The sequence below is a fragment of the Cydia fagiglandana genome, chromosome 16 (assembly GCF_963556715.1).
Source record: "Cydia fagiglandana chromosome 16, ilCydFagi1.1, whole genome shotgun sequence".
NCBI lineage: Eukaryota > Metazoa > Arthropoda > Insecta > Lepidoptera > Tortricidae > Cydia > Cydia fagiglandana.
In genome coordinates, this window is record NC_085947.1 from 402,807 (window position 1) to 417,006 (window position 14,200).

At 37.8% G+C, this 14,200-nt stretch overlaps 1 protein-coding gene across 2 annotated transcripts in view; it reads right to left on the reverse strand.

Annotated features, from left to right (window-relative positions):
• Positions 1 to 14,200, reverse strand: part of LOC134671689 (protein prickle-like) — a 209,489-nt gene that overhangs the window by 127,586 nt on the left and 67,703 nt on the right. For both annotated transcript variants that reach the window (XM_063529508.1, XM_063529507.1), the window contains exons 3-4: positions 2,412 to 2,663; positions 1,471 to 1,576 (exon numbers count right to left, since the gene is read on the reverse strand). In XM_063529508.1, coding sequence (XP_063385578.1) covers positions 1,471 to 1,576; positions 2,412 to 2,663 — 358 coding nt within the window. The remainder of the gene's footprint in view (positions 1 to 1,470; positions 1,577 to 2,411; positions 2,664 to 14,200) is intronic.

The following is a 14,200-nucleotide window of genomic DNA, read 5'->3' on the forward strand; positions in this document are numbered from 1 at the left end:
TATGGCCTCAAACAAGCACCGAGGGCTTGGTTTAAAAAATTAACCGAAATTTTAAACCGTTTAGGTTTCAAACAAACTCCTTCTGAAGCATGCGTTTATACTAAGAAGGTTGGTACCGAGTCTATAATACTCGCCTTCCATGTCGATGACATTGTCATATTCTATACAGAAAATAAAACGTTAGACAACGTCATAACTGACTTAAAGAATTATTTTAGCTTAAAAGTGCTAGGCCCGTTGAGTTATTATTTAGGTTTGAATATTAGTAGCAAACCTAATGAGATTAAATTATCTCAAAAAACTTACATTAAGGATTTGTTGCGAAAGTTTAATATGTCGGATTGCAAGTCTGCAACTACGCCATTGGAAGCAAAGAAGTTGTTGCCGTGTGAAGATGGTAATGTAAACAATTCTTCGTTATATCCTTATCAGCAATTAATAGGGTCACTGATGTTTTTGGCTGTAAATACGAGACCAGATATCGCTCATGCGACATCGTATTTAAGTCAATTTAACACTAAATATGACAAAAGCCATTGGATTGCCGCAAAGCGAGTGTTGCAGTATTTAAAAGGCACTATCGATTTGGGCATTATTTACAGGAAAGGCGGTGGATGTCTACATGGTTATGCAGATGCAGATTGGGCCAACTGTCCTGTAGACCGTCGTTCCTACACAGGATTTTTCTTCACCATGGCCGGTGGCGCCATCTCTTGGGAGAGTAAGAAGCAGTCCACCATTGCCCTTTCATCAAGTGAAGCGGAATTTATGAGCTTGTCGAGTGCGGCGAAGGATGCTGTGTTTCTGAGGCGGTTGATGTTTGAACTTACTGGTAAGTTGACAACTATACCAATTTATAATGATTCACAGTCTGCTCAAAAACTGGCACTGAATCCAGTCCACCATAACAGAACCAAGCACATAGATACCAGATTCTACTTCATACGTGATTTATTAAATGACAATATTGTTAATGTCATTTACACTCCTACTTTGGAGATGTGGGCAGATGTACTAACTAAGCCGTTAGCTCGTACAAAGCATCAGAATTGTGTGAAAGGTATAGGCTTATTTTGATTACGGGGGAGTGTTGTAATAACTGGCTAATCAAAATTTTGAATTTATACTTCTTTTACACATTATGTATTCCATTGATGTATGTTGTCACTTCAATAAACTAAGTCAACTAACAACATTGTGACTCAAAATATTCGCATGTCATGCCGAATATTCGGTCGCCGAATATTCGGTATTCGGCCAGGCGAGGGGCCGAATATTTGGTATTCGGTATTCGGCCAAATTCATTATTCGGGGCGTCTCTAGTTTAGATATTTCTGAGCACCTTGGCAGCTTCGATATATGTGATGGCGACTGTACATGAATTACCGCCATGTACGATCAGCCAAGGAAGTGGTCTAAGGTCTAAGTGGTCGCCTGGCTTCATTAACCTGGAATAGAACTTGAACGCACCTGTTCCGGCCTCAAGCCCGGCGGGACCCAGGTGTACTCCTCCAGCGCGCACCCCGAGTCGTCGTCGCTCTGCGAGTGCCTGTGCGCATCGCCTGGCTTCATTAACCTGGAAGAATAGTCACAAGATACTTTAGATAAAAGTTATCAACGTACCTTCAGTTAACCTGGGGTTAACCGGTTAAACCTGGTTACCATGGTTACCAGTACAATTTGACACTGGGTTAACGGTTTAATCGGTTAACTCCGGGTTAGTGGGATGGCGCTTACTGGTAAAAAATTTGTTTTTTAACAGAGGAACAGCTTTTAGCAAAGGATTTTTTGGTATTAGGAGTCTGAAGCTCTGCTATATTAGACAATGGTTTTCCAGTAGGTACGTTATATAATAGTAGAAGGGTGGTGATGTTGATATATAACTGATTATAGTGATTATTTATGTTACAGCATGCTCCAGAAGCCCTTTAAATTTGCTCTGAGACACGGGACGAGGGACAATGACATTTCTGACTGCAGATACCAAATCGGATCTTACTATGATACTCTGCTCCACTGGTAGAAGAAGTTTGGAGCTCATGATAGATTTAATTATAGCTCTCATGTACGTTCTGATAATAGTAGATATAATCTAGGGATAGTAGATATATTCGACCCAATCCCCGCACTGAGAGGGCGGGGATTGGGTCGAATGCTATTATAATAATATGTAATGTCTCAAGTCAGACCCCATATGGAGCTTAGACCCTTGGACTTCAGTCTAAAGGCGCGCTGTACGAATCATCGATGATCCCAAACTCACAAGCGATAATGAACCTTTCATTCTAAGGAGACACTTGACCTTCTTGTGTATGTTCTACCTCTTGTCCAAGTATGGTGTCCTAGTATGGTATGATAGAAGACGGCTGATGCTAGTAATGTTGATAGATGAGTGAAGAGTGATCATATACCTTTCAGCATGTTCCAGTAGTCCTCTAAACTTGCCCTGCGGCACTGGATGTGGTGACAGCGACATCGCCGGCGGCGACTGTGGCATCGAGTGTCCTTGCCCGTATTCCGGATACCTCCTCGGGTAGGAGTGCGGGGATTGGCTGGAGTGGCTCGGCTGGGGGGAGGGCGACGAGGGGGCTGGTGGGGGAGGGGTGGGGTCCAGGGGGGGCGGCGAGCCGGTCGGCGAGATCACGCAGTTGCGGCAGACGGGTCTGGAAGGTAGAAAGAGATTTGTTAGTGCTGATGGGGTTGGATGTAGAATAACTAGTTTATTCTGAAATTCTGATGATCTAGTTCTATTCGTCAGCAAAGACGCTGCAATTTGTTATTAAAGTTTTTTTTTAATAAAGGGGAAGACTTGAACTCGTAGATTCTTGGACACTGGTTTTACCACGGCTTTACTGACTGAAATCTCAGTTACACCGAATATTTGGACCATATCCTTCATCAGTCTAACTAGGTACAAGATGAAATGATCATTAACACAATCCTACAAATAAAATGCCCGCAGGTTTTGCGTTTTTCACCAAAATTCGCTTATGAATGAGGCTAGGACTGGCATTTACTGTTAATTTAATCCTAAATTCTTCTTCTGGAATGTGTAGAACCTGTTCCGGTTCTGATTAATCAGATATTTTCCTAACGTCATTATTATCAGCATCTAACAAATTAATATAGCACGACATGTCAAAAAACGGGCCAAGTCACCGTGAAGCTACCATTTGAACAATGATGCCTATCTGCTACTTGATCTACCTCTTATCACCGGCATCTCGAAGGGACCAGAATGATTCGTCATTCTGACCATCATCAATAACTGGTACAAACTTACAACATGCTAATATACAAAAAGGTAATACGTCGCAATTAGATTACAATTATTTTCAGTCGTAATACTATGGTGTTGAGTTTAGAATTGATTGACTTTGTATTTGGCTTGGTACTTTTGTTGCTGATGTGGCAGCAAAGCTTGAATGACGGATGTATGCCATGGTTTGATGTGGCATCGATTTATAGTTGTAGTGATTTTATACAATTAGTACGCAGTGTGTATTTGTATAGCTGTTTAAGGGTTCAGATTTTAATTACAACTAATAAAATATAGTAGCTCAGAATTCATGAATTTTTGTGACATAATGTAAATTAAATTTTCATACATAAAATATTCACGTTAGTATAAAAAATATCGAATTAATATAAACATGCAGATAACTGTAAAACAAAGATTTTCAGAAGTTTTCCAAGCGGGTAAATTCTCCATTTTTACTTTGATTTAAACATTTGTTCTATCTTTTGCAGACATGTCTACTTAAACATGACTTAAACTATTCAATGCAAGAATGTTTCTACAAGCTACGATTAAAATAACAAACGATATTGTTACAACCGGCTTTGAAACTATACTATATTGTACTTACAAAAACAATGAAAACCTATAATTTGCAACTTTGTATGTTAAAGAAGAGAAGAATGTTTATTTTCATATCTTTGTAATGTAAAACTGGAAATTGAATTGCAACTGAGGCAACTAAGCCAACTCGTTGAAAACTATAAATTACGCATAAAAAGTAGCTCCGGGCGTGAATTAGAAATACCTTACGTTTGCAAGAACTTGGCCCGCCACTGCCAGGCTCATTAAAATATTTGCGTATTCCGCTTCTCACACCTTTTATGGCCAAACAGGACTAGATCATTTAGCTACAACCATAGACTAGGAATCCTCTAGATCGAGTTTAGATAAATTATTTCATGAAACCGATGCTGCCAAAAATACGGGGGTGCGGGGAACTAGGTGAACGGGGTCCCGTGCCGTGATTGATCCGGACGTCACACAAAGACACTTTCGACTCGAAAATGGAGTAAAACTACCGTATGCGTGGCAGAGGGGGTAGAGCTACTATGCTCAGTCTGGAGGATGTCTTGTCTGTGGCAACAACTATACGACCACTAGCTGTAAATCTGATGACCCATAGACTAAATATTATTCTGAGACTAAAGCGCATACTCATTGCGCTTACTAACCCTACTGTGGGGGCATAGGCATGATAACAGTTTTTAATAGGAAACGCCGATCAAAAATTTAATAATGTATGTATAGTCACGTGACTTTTGGTAACGTTTGTCATCTTGACTAAGCCCCTAGAGATGTATGACATTTCGATCGGACAATCTACTATCCAATCATTCTGATTTTGTACCAATTTTGTACGAAAATGATATAACGATTGGACAAATTAGGGCAGAGTACTTATACATCTAAGCGGTAGCGGTATACCTGTAGGTAGGTATAGCAAATTTTATATGAACCGTTCGTAGCTAAGAGGTCAATCGATCTTAATCGGGCGATGGTAAACCAGACGATCGATTATCGACTCCATCTATCGATATCGATCGGTTGCTCATAAGTTACCGGCCATATTGCCACCGTGAAGATCTTTTAATGATAGTTAGTACCTAATTAATATAGATCTTTGTATATAATGTTGTTACGTAGGTATACTCGTAGGTAGGTAGGTACCTAATATTATAGATACAGTTGACATACTATTTTATAGAGCCACTAGCATTTGCTCGCGACTTCTGCAAGCTTTAGTATGGAATGATGATGGTGATTGATAAGTACTAATACTAAATTTCATCGTAATCGGTTCAGCGGCTTATATTATAGGTAAGCGTGAAGTGGTAAGTAACAGATAGGCAGACAATTACTTTCGCACTTTTTTTTATAACCTATAAAAGTTTATGCGTGGTGCAAATAAATCACTTCGCTCATACTGTATATTTATTTAATTTTAATAGGTATAAGCGTCTGGCAATTTATAATATGTATTAGTAGGAGCGTATCTATATATTTTTAGGGGGTCTTCGTAAGTGATTATACCAGGTACGTCGTAATTTGACACCATAAACCTCCTTCTCAGTTATTATATAATTTATAACCACCACAAACCCCGAAAGCTATGTTTAACATGAATACCATTAAAACGGTATTAATATGTGGCTCCCGTCCGCCATACCGGACTCTCCCACGTAGTGTATGACCTGCATACAAATAATTTGCCTATAAAACGACATATCAAGCTTTTTTAACACATTTAAATCTGAACCGAGTCTATATAACTACAGAGTTCCTTTTAGGATGACGCCTTTCATTTGCATACGACGTAAATTAAATTGTGGACATCAGTTTATGGGCTTTTGCGAAACAATTAAACATGAATTGTGTTTTCTGCGGAATAGAGTCGCTTTTGTTATGACTCTTAAAAATATTTTCAAAAAACGGTTAAAGTGGCAACGCAAATTTAAAAATTGAATTAAGTAGTTACTTAATGTTATTGTACCTACTAAGCATGTTTAGTATGTATTGTTGTAGCACACGGCTACTTTTTGTAGCGATTCAGAAGCGAGGCAGACGCAAAAAGGACGCTATATAGTCGCGAGGCATCGCTATTATTGCGGAGGTTTAGACTGGCAAGAACTTGCATCCAATTTTCATTACATTGCGGTATCTGATCAAACTCTTGAATGCAGTTTAACTTAGTAGTCGGCAATGTAACGTAAACTGCAAGTTCTTGCTAGTCTACGCCTCGCTTTACACTTTACAGTTGCGAGCATCGATACAACCGTAGGGGCCCACTGATTATCAGTCCGCCGGACGGTATCGGCCTGCCAGTTAGAACAAAATTTTGACAGTTTCGAACAACTGATAGGCCGATACCGTCCGGCGGACTGTTAATCAGTGGACCCCTTTATTCAGCATCGATACAGTTGCGATACGTGTACGCGTGCACTTTTTAACCGACTTCCAAATCTCAAAGAAGGAGGTTATCAATTCGGTTGTATGTTTTTTTTTATTTTTTTTATTTTTTTTATTTTTATTTTTTTTTATGTTTGTTACTCCATATCTCCGTCATAACTAGATCGATTTTGAAAATTCTTTTTTTGATTGAATGTATATGCATACAGTTTGGTCCCGTTTTTGTCAAAACCCAGTTCTGATGATGGGATCCATGAGGAATCGAGGGAACTCCTCAAATATTAAAGGCATACGTATAGTGATTTTTGGGTTTTTATCAACAAATCAAGCATATACACCCAAAAAAGTGACATTTGATGAAGTGGAACTGCTGATGATGATCAGAACGGAACTCTTTAACGACGCATAGTTCACGGTTGGCGATTTGTCCTCTTCGTTATGTTTGTTAAGCAAATTAAGTTTTTAAGCCGCATTTTTGTCAAGCTCGAGTTCTGATGATGGGATCCATGAGGAATCAAGGGAACTCCTCAAATCTTAAAGGCATGCGTATAGAGATTTTTGTATTCACACCAGAAAATCAAGCATTTTCATTAAAAACTGTTGCATTTGATGAAGTGGAACTGCTGATGATGATCAGAACAGAACTCTTCAACGACGCATAGTTCACGGTTGGCGATTTGTCCTCGTCGTTATGTTTGTTAAGCAAGTTAAGTTTTTAAGCCACATTTTTGTCAAGCTCGAGTTCTGATGATGGGATCCATGAGGAATCAAGGGAACTCCTCAAATCTTAAAGGCATGCGTATAGAGATTTTGTACAGAAAATTAAGCATTTTCATTAAAAACTGTTGCATTTGATGAAGTGGAACTGTTGATGATGATCAGAACAGAACTCTTAAACGACGCATAGTTCACGTTTGGCGATTTTTCCTTTTCGTTATGTTCGTTAAGCAAGTTAAGTTTTTAAGCCACATTTTTGTCAAGCTCGAGTTCTGATGATGGGATCCATAAGGAATCGAGGGAACTCCTCAAATATTAAAGGCATACGTATAGATTTTTTTGTATTTTCATCATAAAATCAAGCATTTACATTAAAAACTGTCGCATTTGATGAAGTGAAACTGCTGATGATGACCAGAACAGAACTCTTCAATGACGCATGGTACACGTTTGGTGATTACGAATTTCGATTTTGACTTGGACTGGGACCCGGACTCGGAGTCATACCCGGATCCGGTTCGGACCCGGACCTGGACTCGGATCCGGATTCGGACCCGGACTCGAATCCGGACTCGGACCCGGTCTCGGACCCGGATACGGACCCGGACTCGGACCCGGACTCGGACCCGGACTTTTGACCCAGAAAACCACTATGATACCTTAACTAAATAAACAACTATGATTACGTACGTATAAAGTACGATGATGCCAATCTTACTAGCCCCTCCCGCTTAAACCCCCGTACACCGCACGGCATGCGCCATTAAGTGGGTTAGGTTAGGTTTGAACTGCGATCCTCACAGAACCGAACAAGGATTAGGTTAGGTTAGAACTGCGAGCCTTACAGAAACGAAATGCTACTTGAAAAGTGGGTTTGATTAGGTTCGAACTGCGAGCCGCACAGAACCGAACTGCTATCTGAGGAGTGGGTTAGGTTAGGCTAGAACTACGACCCTCATGGCTCCTCTTCACGATGAGCCATTATACAGAAGCGAAATGCTAGTAGAAAAGTGGGTGGTTTTACCTCCTTTTCTACATTTTTTTATTTTTTTTTTATTTATTGTTATATAAAAAACACATACATACACAGTAACAAAAATTTCGCCAAACTGTACAACAGTTTGTTGGCGGTGCGCTCTTATATTTTATCTTAAATCAACAGTTAACAAACTCAAATAGAAATAGAAGTGCACAGAAAGCAAACAAGTATAACTAGATACCAGCAGTTCACCTCGATTTAACTACACTATAAGTAATAATAATGCTATGTACTGTACCTATACCTATACTAACAGTGGTTTTTAGAATAATTATTTAACAATATTTCTTTAAGCTTTGCCTTAAGACTACCTATTTTTAATTTATTTTTTTCCAGTAAGAGAGGGTATTTATTACAAATCTTGGGTGTTACATATTCTTTGGTTCGTTGACCGTAATAATTTTTAGCCGTGATTTGACATAATTTTCTCTTTTTAGATGACCTAGTATTATAGTGGTTAGCAGATCTCTCAATCTTAAAATCTTGGGTATAGTAGCATTCTATGGCATTAAGATATTCTACTTTACATGAGATCGGAAGGATTTTACAAGCCAAGAACAATTTTTCATAATTAGTTCTACATTCATTTCTTATGTTTTTGCTAACTAAGTATTTCATCAGCCTTATCTGCAATTGTTTAATTTGATCCAAGTAGGTTTTAAAAGTGAGTCCATAACAACTTAATCCGTAGCTCAGCAATGAGTCGGCATAGTGCATAGTGCATAGTGTACCATCTACAATAATCTTTCATCGGCCCCCATGGAAGTCGGTTTTTTTTTCTTAAAAATTATTAGACATCAAACCAAATTGCTCCCCTCAAATCGCTGTATGGTGATAATGACAATGCCTGTCTTTATCAGTCATAGGGTGTTAAAAATTTACGCTTATCACGTGGATAACGCCATCAATTATATCAGAATCCCGGTAAAAACTAGTATGCTAAGATACTCGCCTCTTTATCGTCTGTCACCATGCCTGTCACGTTCTAACAAGTGGGTAAGTGCGAAAGTGACGCATGACACGACGATAAAAAATACGTTACGGACCGCCGCGCCGATGCCCTATAGATGCCCTGTTCGCAATGATAATGACTCAGTGTTATAGAGGTTTCTTTTACAAATAGACTAGTTTTCCCACCATTGTACTATCACTTTCAAGCTCCAAACAGACGGAACACGCTTGTTTAGCGGTAATTTTAATAGAGATAGGTATATTTTATCAGGCCTAGCTGTGTGGTCTTAGGGCCACCCCACATTTAGCGTCTTTAGAGCGTCGGCGTCTACAACTCTATGGCCGCTGCTCGAAGCAACGTCGACGCAACTGCGCAGCGACGTCATTTTCCATAGCGCTGACCAGGGGCCATGATGGGCCACCCCATACTAGCGTCTCCCGAGCGTCGGCGTCTAGTCAACTCTATGGCTGCTGCTCGACGCAACGTTGGCGCAACTGCGCAGCGACGCCATTTTCCAAAGCGCTGACTAGACGCCGACGCTCAAAAGACGCTAGTGTGGTGTGGCATTTGCTAGGAGTCTTTTGAGTCCAAAAAGGTAGAATTTGACTCGTTTTTATGACAACTTCCGAGTATATTTTGAGTCCCAAGTCGAGTCCTTATGTAATATATGAATACTTAAATATATAGAAAACAACCATGACTCAGGAACAAATATCTGTATCATCATACAAATAAATGCCCTTACCAGGATTCGAACCCGGTACCATCGGCTTCATAGGCAGGGTCACTACCCACTAGGCCAGACCGGTCGTCTTCAGTTATTTGCTTTCAGTGAAAAAGTTTCAGTATTTGCTTTCCTTCTAAGGTAGGCATAAGAAAATTCCAATGCAAAGTTATGTTTCCATAACCTACAGAAAGCATTACAAAGTTATGGAAAGCTCGTTTACAGCATCCGGTGGTAACCTCAAACGCGTTAAAAATGCCCTTGTAATGTAATAATAGTTAATAATTGGTTAATACGGCCATTACAACGCTTCCGCCGTGATTAGGCTTACCGTTGCTTAGAACATAACATAACATGTAGCACAGTTTTATTATATACAGTATAGGGATTTCTTAAAATCTAACAGTTTATAACTTTCGTGCTTTGAACACATACATATTAAGTGGTCAAATATGCTTCACAAGACAATATTAATTGTAGAGATTTTTTTATGGAGAATATACTCATCCCTTATCCTAGACATTTTCATTACAGCTTTCACAGTTATTTCATAAAAATCTAAAGAAACTACATATAGGTAACTTGTCGGCGTGTTCATACTCCTATTTGTGCTTATAAACGCAAAAGTTATATGGATACCAAGCAAAGTTTCGTGCTTTCTGCCGGATGGGACCATACCTCCATATTAAATCGAGCCTTAGCCGCACTATAAAATGTTAGAGTTCTCTAAACAAGACTCAAGTTTGTACTAATAAGGGCCGATACAGACCGACTGTAATTTGTAGTCGGGTTGCAGTCCGTCTGTTCCGGCCCTAACTCGGGTCTTTAAGAAGTTGGAAAGAACTTGGGTTTGACTTCATTTCAACAGTCTGAAAAACCAAGTCGAGTCTTGAAACAGGACTCATAGGACTCTTCAAGTCTTAATTAGTCTATCACACGTCGGGTATTCTAAGTCGCTGTACGGTTAACGCAGTCCAACTTGTGACACGTTGGAATCGTAGTAATGTGGCATATCTGTCAAGAACGCATGGGAGCCAACGGTGGGATCCTGCAACTACATAGTTTTTTGTCGTAAATGACATAACCTTTTAATTGCTAAGCGTACAGGTGTTGGTAGTATAAAACTCATTAGAGTCTTACGAACGCGTCGCCAAAAAGCCGCTTCCATGCAATCGAAATGACGCTATCATTTTAAAACGACTTCTTTAAATTTCATGAAACTTGAGATGAATGTTCATCTCAAGTTTCATGAATTCATGCAACATATGTATATCCATGTCTGATACTAAGTATAGTTTTTGTTGCTAAAAATTGTTTTAAATACATATAAAAGTAAATAGAGCGAGTAGGTGTTTTATGTCAAATTGGACCGTTCCCTGTCTCAGCTCGAAATTCATATTTCGTGCCCAAATTGAAACCACTCGTACCTATTACAATTCATGTAATTTACAATAATTATAATTACCATATTTATCTATCAAGTTATATTTATTAAAGTTACCGAAACTATTTATAACCATTATAACTATAACTTGGTACATTTTCCATAATTATTGATTGATAATTAACTCGTATAATATAATTCGATGCCGAAAGAGGCATTTAGGTAAGAATTTCATAATTTATAGTATCGGTTCTGACCGGGAACCGGTTGGGCCGAGAAAGCCGCTCAAATAGTTCCATACAAGTCTAATTTTAATAACATTCACGCCATAAAATGAAGATGGCAAACGCCAGTCATGGTGATGAGCTGATGATAGAGAAACAATAAAAAAAAATACTTCTAGTTATTACGTACAATATTATTTAGATTAAATATTTTTATAAACAAAAAATTCTCCAGTCTTGTTAAACGAAATAACTTTAACACGTTCACAGAGATAGCACCATACTCTAAACTGCGTGATGAGGCATTTAAAGGTTTGTAAATCCCATACAAATAATTCACGTCTGTGGACGGACTGCCACATCGCACTTTTATATAAGATGTGTCACATATTGATAGTTAACTACATTAACGGCCCGATTTGAAGTGACGTTTCTTCAAACAAAAACGTCACTTTTGTGACAATGACATATCTAATCTATATCGTATCTAGTCGTAATATTTGACGTATCTTAAAGTTCGAATCGGTGCGTGTGGCTCGTGATACGGCAGCTCGTCTATAGTCTTAACTTCCTTAGGGTAAGTTACCTATACGTAACGTAAAATCATAGCTGCAATATTAACCATGCAATCTATATCTACCTAAATAAAATCCGATGCAATGAATTCATAAGCTACTATTTATACTGCCGCCATCCTAAATTGGCCTTTTATTGCCCCGCGTACCGTACCGCGTCCACCGCCGTTAACGAAGTCAATTCACTACATCCATGCTATACCATTCACATTGTTAATTGACGTTACGTAACCCTTATTACAAGGACGTTAAGGTCCATTGATGATTAGTTAAGATTCTTGTTGTTAATACACGGACCAGTTTATCATGACCTCTATTTGTGATAGAACTGTCATTGGTTGGAAGTTCTTCTTTCGCGGGTTTGTTTTGAGTTCTAATTGTTATTTATAAAGAGTTTTCTCGTTTGATTTAATGGGCCCGTGTATTTTATGAGGGTTTCTTGGATTGGATGTGTTAAATCGTATGAGCATACAATTTGTTGGGTTGTAAATGGTGGGATAGTTTAAGAATGTGGTAGATGGAATTATGGAATGCGATGGATATGTATGTATGTATGTATGTATGTCTGTATTTACTTTATTGTACATATAAATAAAAACACGAGAAACACAGTTACAGAGTCAATTAAATACAACAAAGGCGAACTTATCCCTGAATGATGTGTGTAATTATTTCTATTTTATATCGTTGGATAGCTTTTCTTTGACTTACCTTTACCTGCACAGAACTATGATTTACGTGCTAAAAATATCCTATGGCTTCCTCGTGACAAACTATTGCCGCTTGCTAACAGACTGGCAGACAGTTACTTTCAAATTAATAATATTAGTTGTGATAGTAAGAGTAGTCAGTGGTTCTATGTTCGCAATTTTCTTTAAGATTATCTAACCGGAGTTTGAGATTGCGTCTATTTGAAAAAATGCGTTTCTTTAGGACTGACGACTTTAGGTACTTGCTTATTAGTTATTATACAGTTGACAGAAATGATAGATAATTAAAATATGATACCTCTTTCGTCACATTTAGTTCCCGCACTATACGCTTCCAAATATGTCAATAAAATTTGTTTTTATCGCTTTACGTTAATAAAGTTTATTAGTTTAGTATGAACATTTTAGGCGGCAATTTGTTACTGAGATTAACGCCTGGCCCTTTCTAAAATATTCATAACAAAGTCATTTGACATATTCTCTAAAGTTACACAACTTAATAAGATAATAGATGGCGCTTTTGTTACTACAGACAATCAACAAACTTATATTTTACAATCGTAAAAGACGATATTTATCAAATCTCTATGAAGATACTTATAAATTGACTGCAAATATAACTTTGTGAATTTTTATGTAGTTTCTATAAAATATTAAATTATTCAAACTGTCCATTAAAATGACAGATTCGACACTGATATTTACATATTTTTTTGGATTGTTCGTTAGGAACAAGTGTTCTTATATTAATTATGAATAATGTCCGCTTATAGATAGTGTGATACGAAACAAATTAGAAATATAGGGCCCAGTTTTATAAAGTTACAAGTTACAAGTTTACAGGCGTTTACTGGCAACACTTGCTCCGTTTTTTACAATTTGCGTTTTATAAAAGTACTGTGTTACAATTTTACAAGTTACAGGTACAAGTGCCTGTAGCTCAACCATAGATGAAAATACGGGAGTTTTATAGTTTTAAACTCATAATCGAACAAGCGTTTTATAAAAATATTGTAAATTACAAGTGTAGATTGGTACACTTGTAACAAAAACTTACATACGTCTTGAGTCCTGTAACAGCAAAACAGCAGTTACTTGTAGACTCGTTTTCTGAGAGATTTTAAACTTTACTCTTTATTGTTAAGCACCAACGCCAACGATTGTGCCAGGGCATGCATACTTTTCCATGCACTGACCTTATTAGTTTTTGTTAATGTATCTGTAATATATAGTAAATAGGAAATAAAGTGACAATATGTTTGATACTGATTTTATTGACGATTCGTTTTATTTTATCTACTTGGAAATGGAAAGGGATTATTCCCGATATATTTTGTCGTTGATTTATTAGCATTCGTCTCTTTATTTAAGTATTATAGTGCATTCACATTATGGTAAAGTGTACTATTCATAATTTTCGATACACAGCGTATTTATCTTTGAGCCGCTACCGAAACGATACATGTAAAAATGTGAAAAAGTACTTATTTACATGTTATTTTCTTATTAGGTAAATATTTCATGAAATCTAACTTAATCTGAATCTGAAAACGGCCCAAAAAGTATATCCTTGGCATGGATCGCCGCTCTCCCACTCGATTTTTCCTTCATTTCTGGCCATTTTTCCAGTAATTAATATTTTACAGCAAACAAAAACACATCATTTA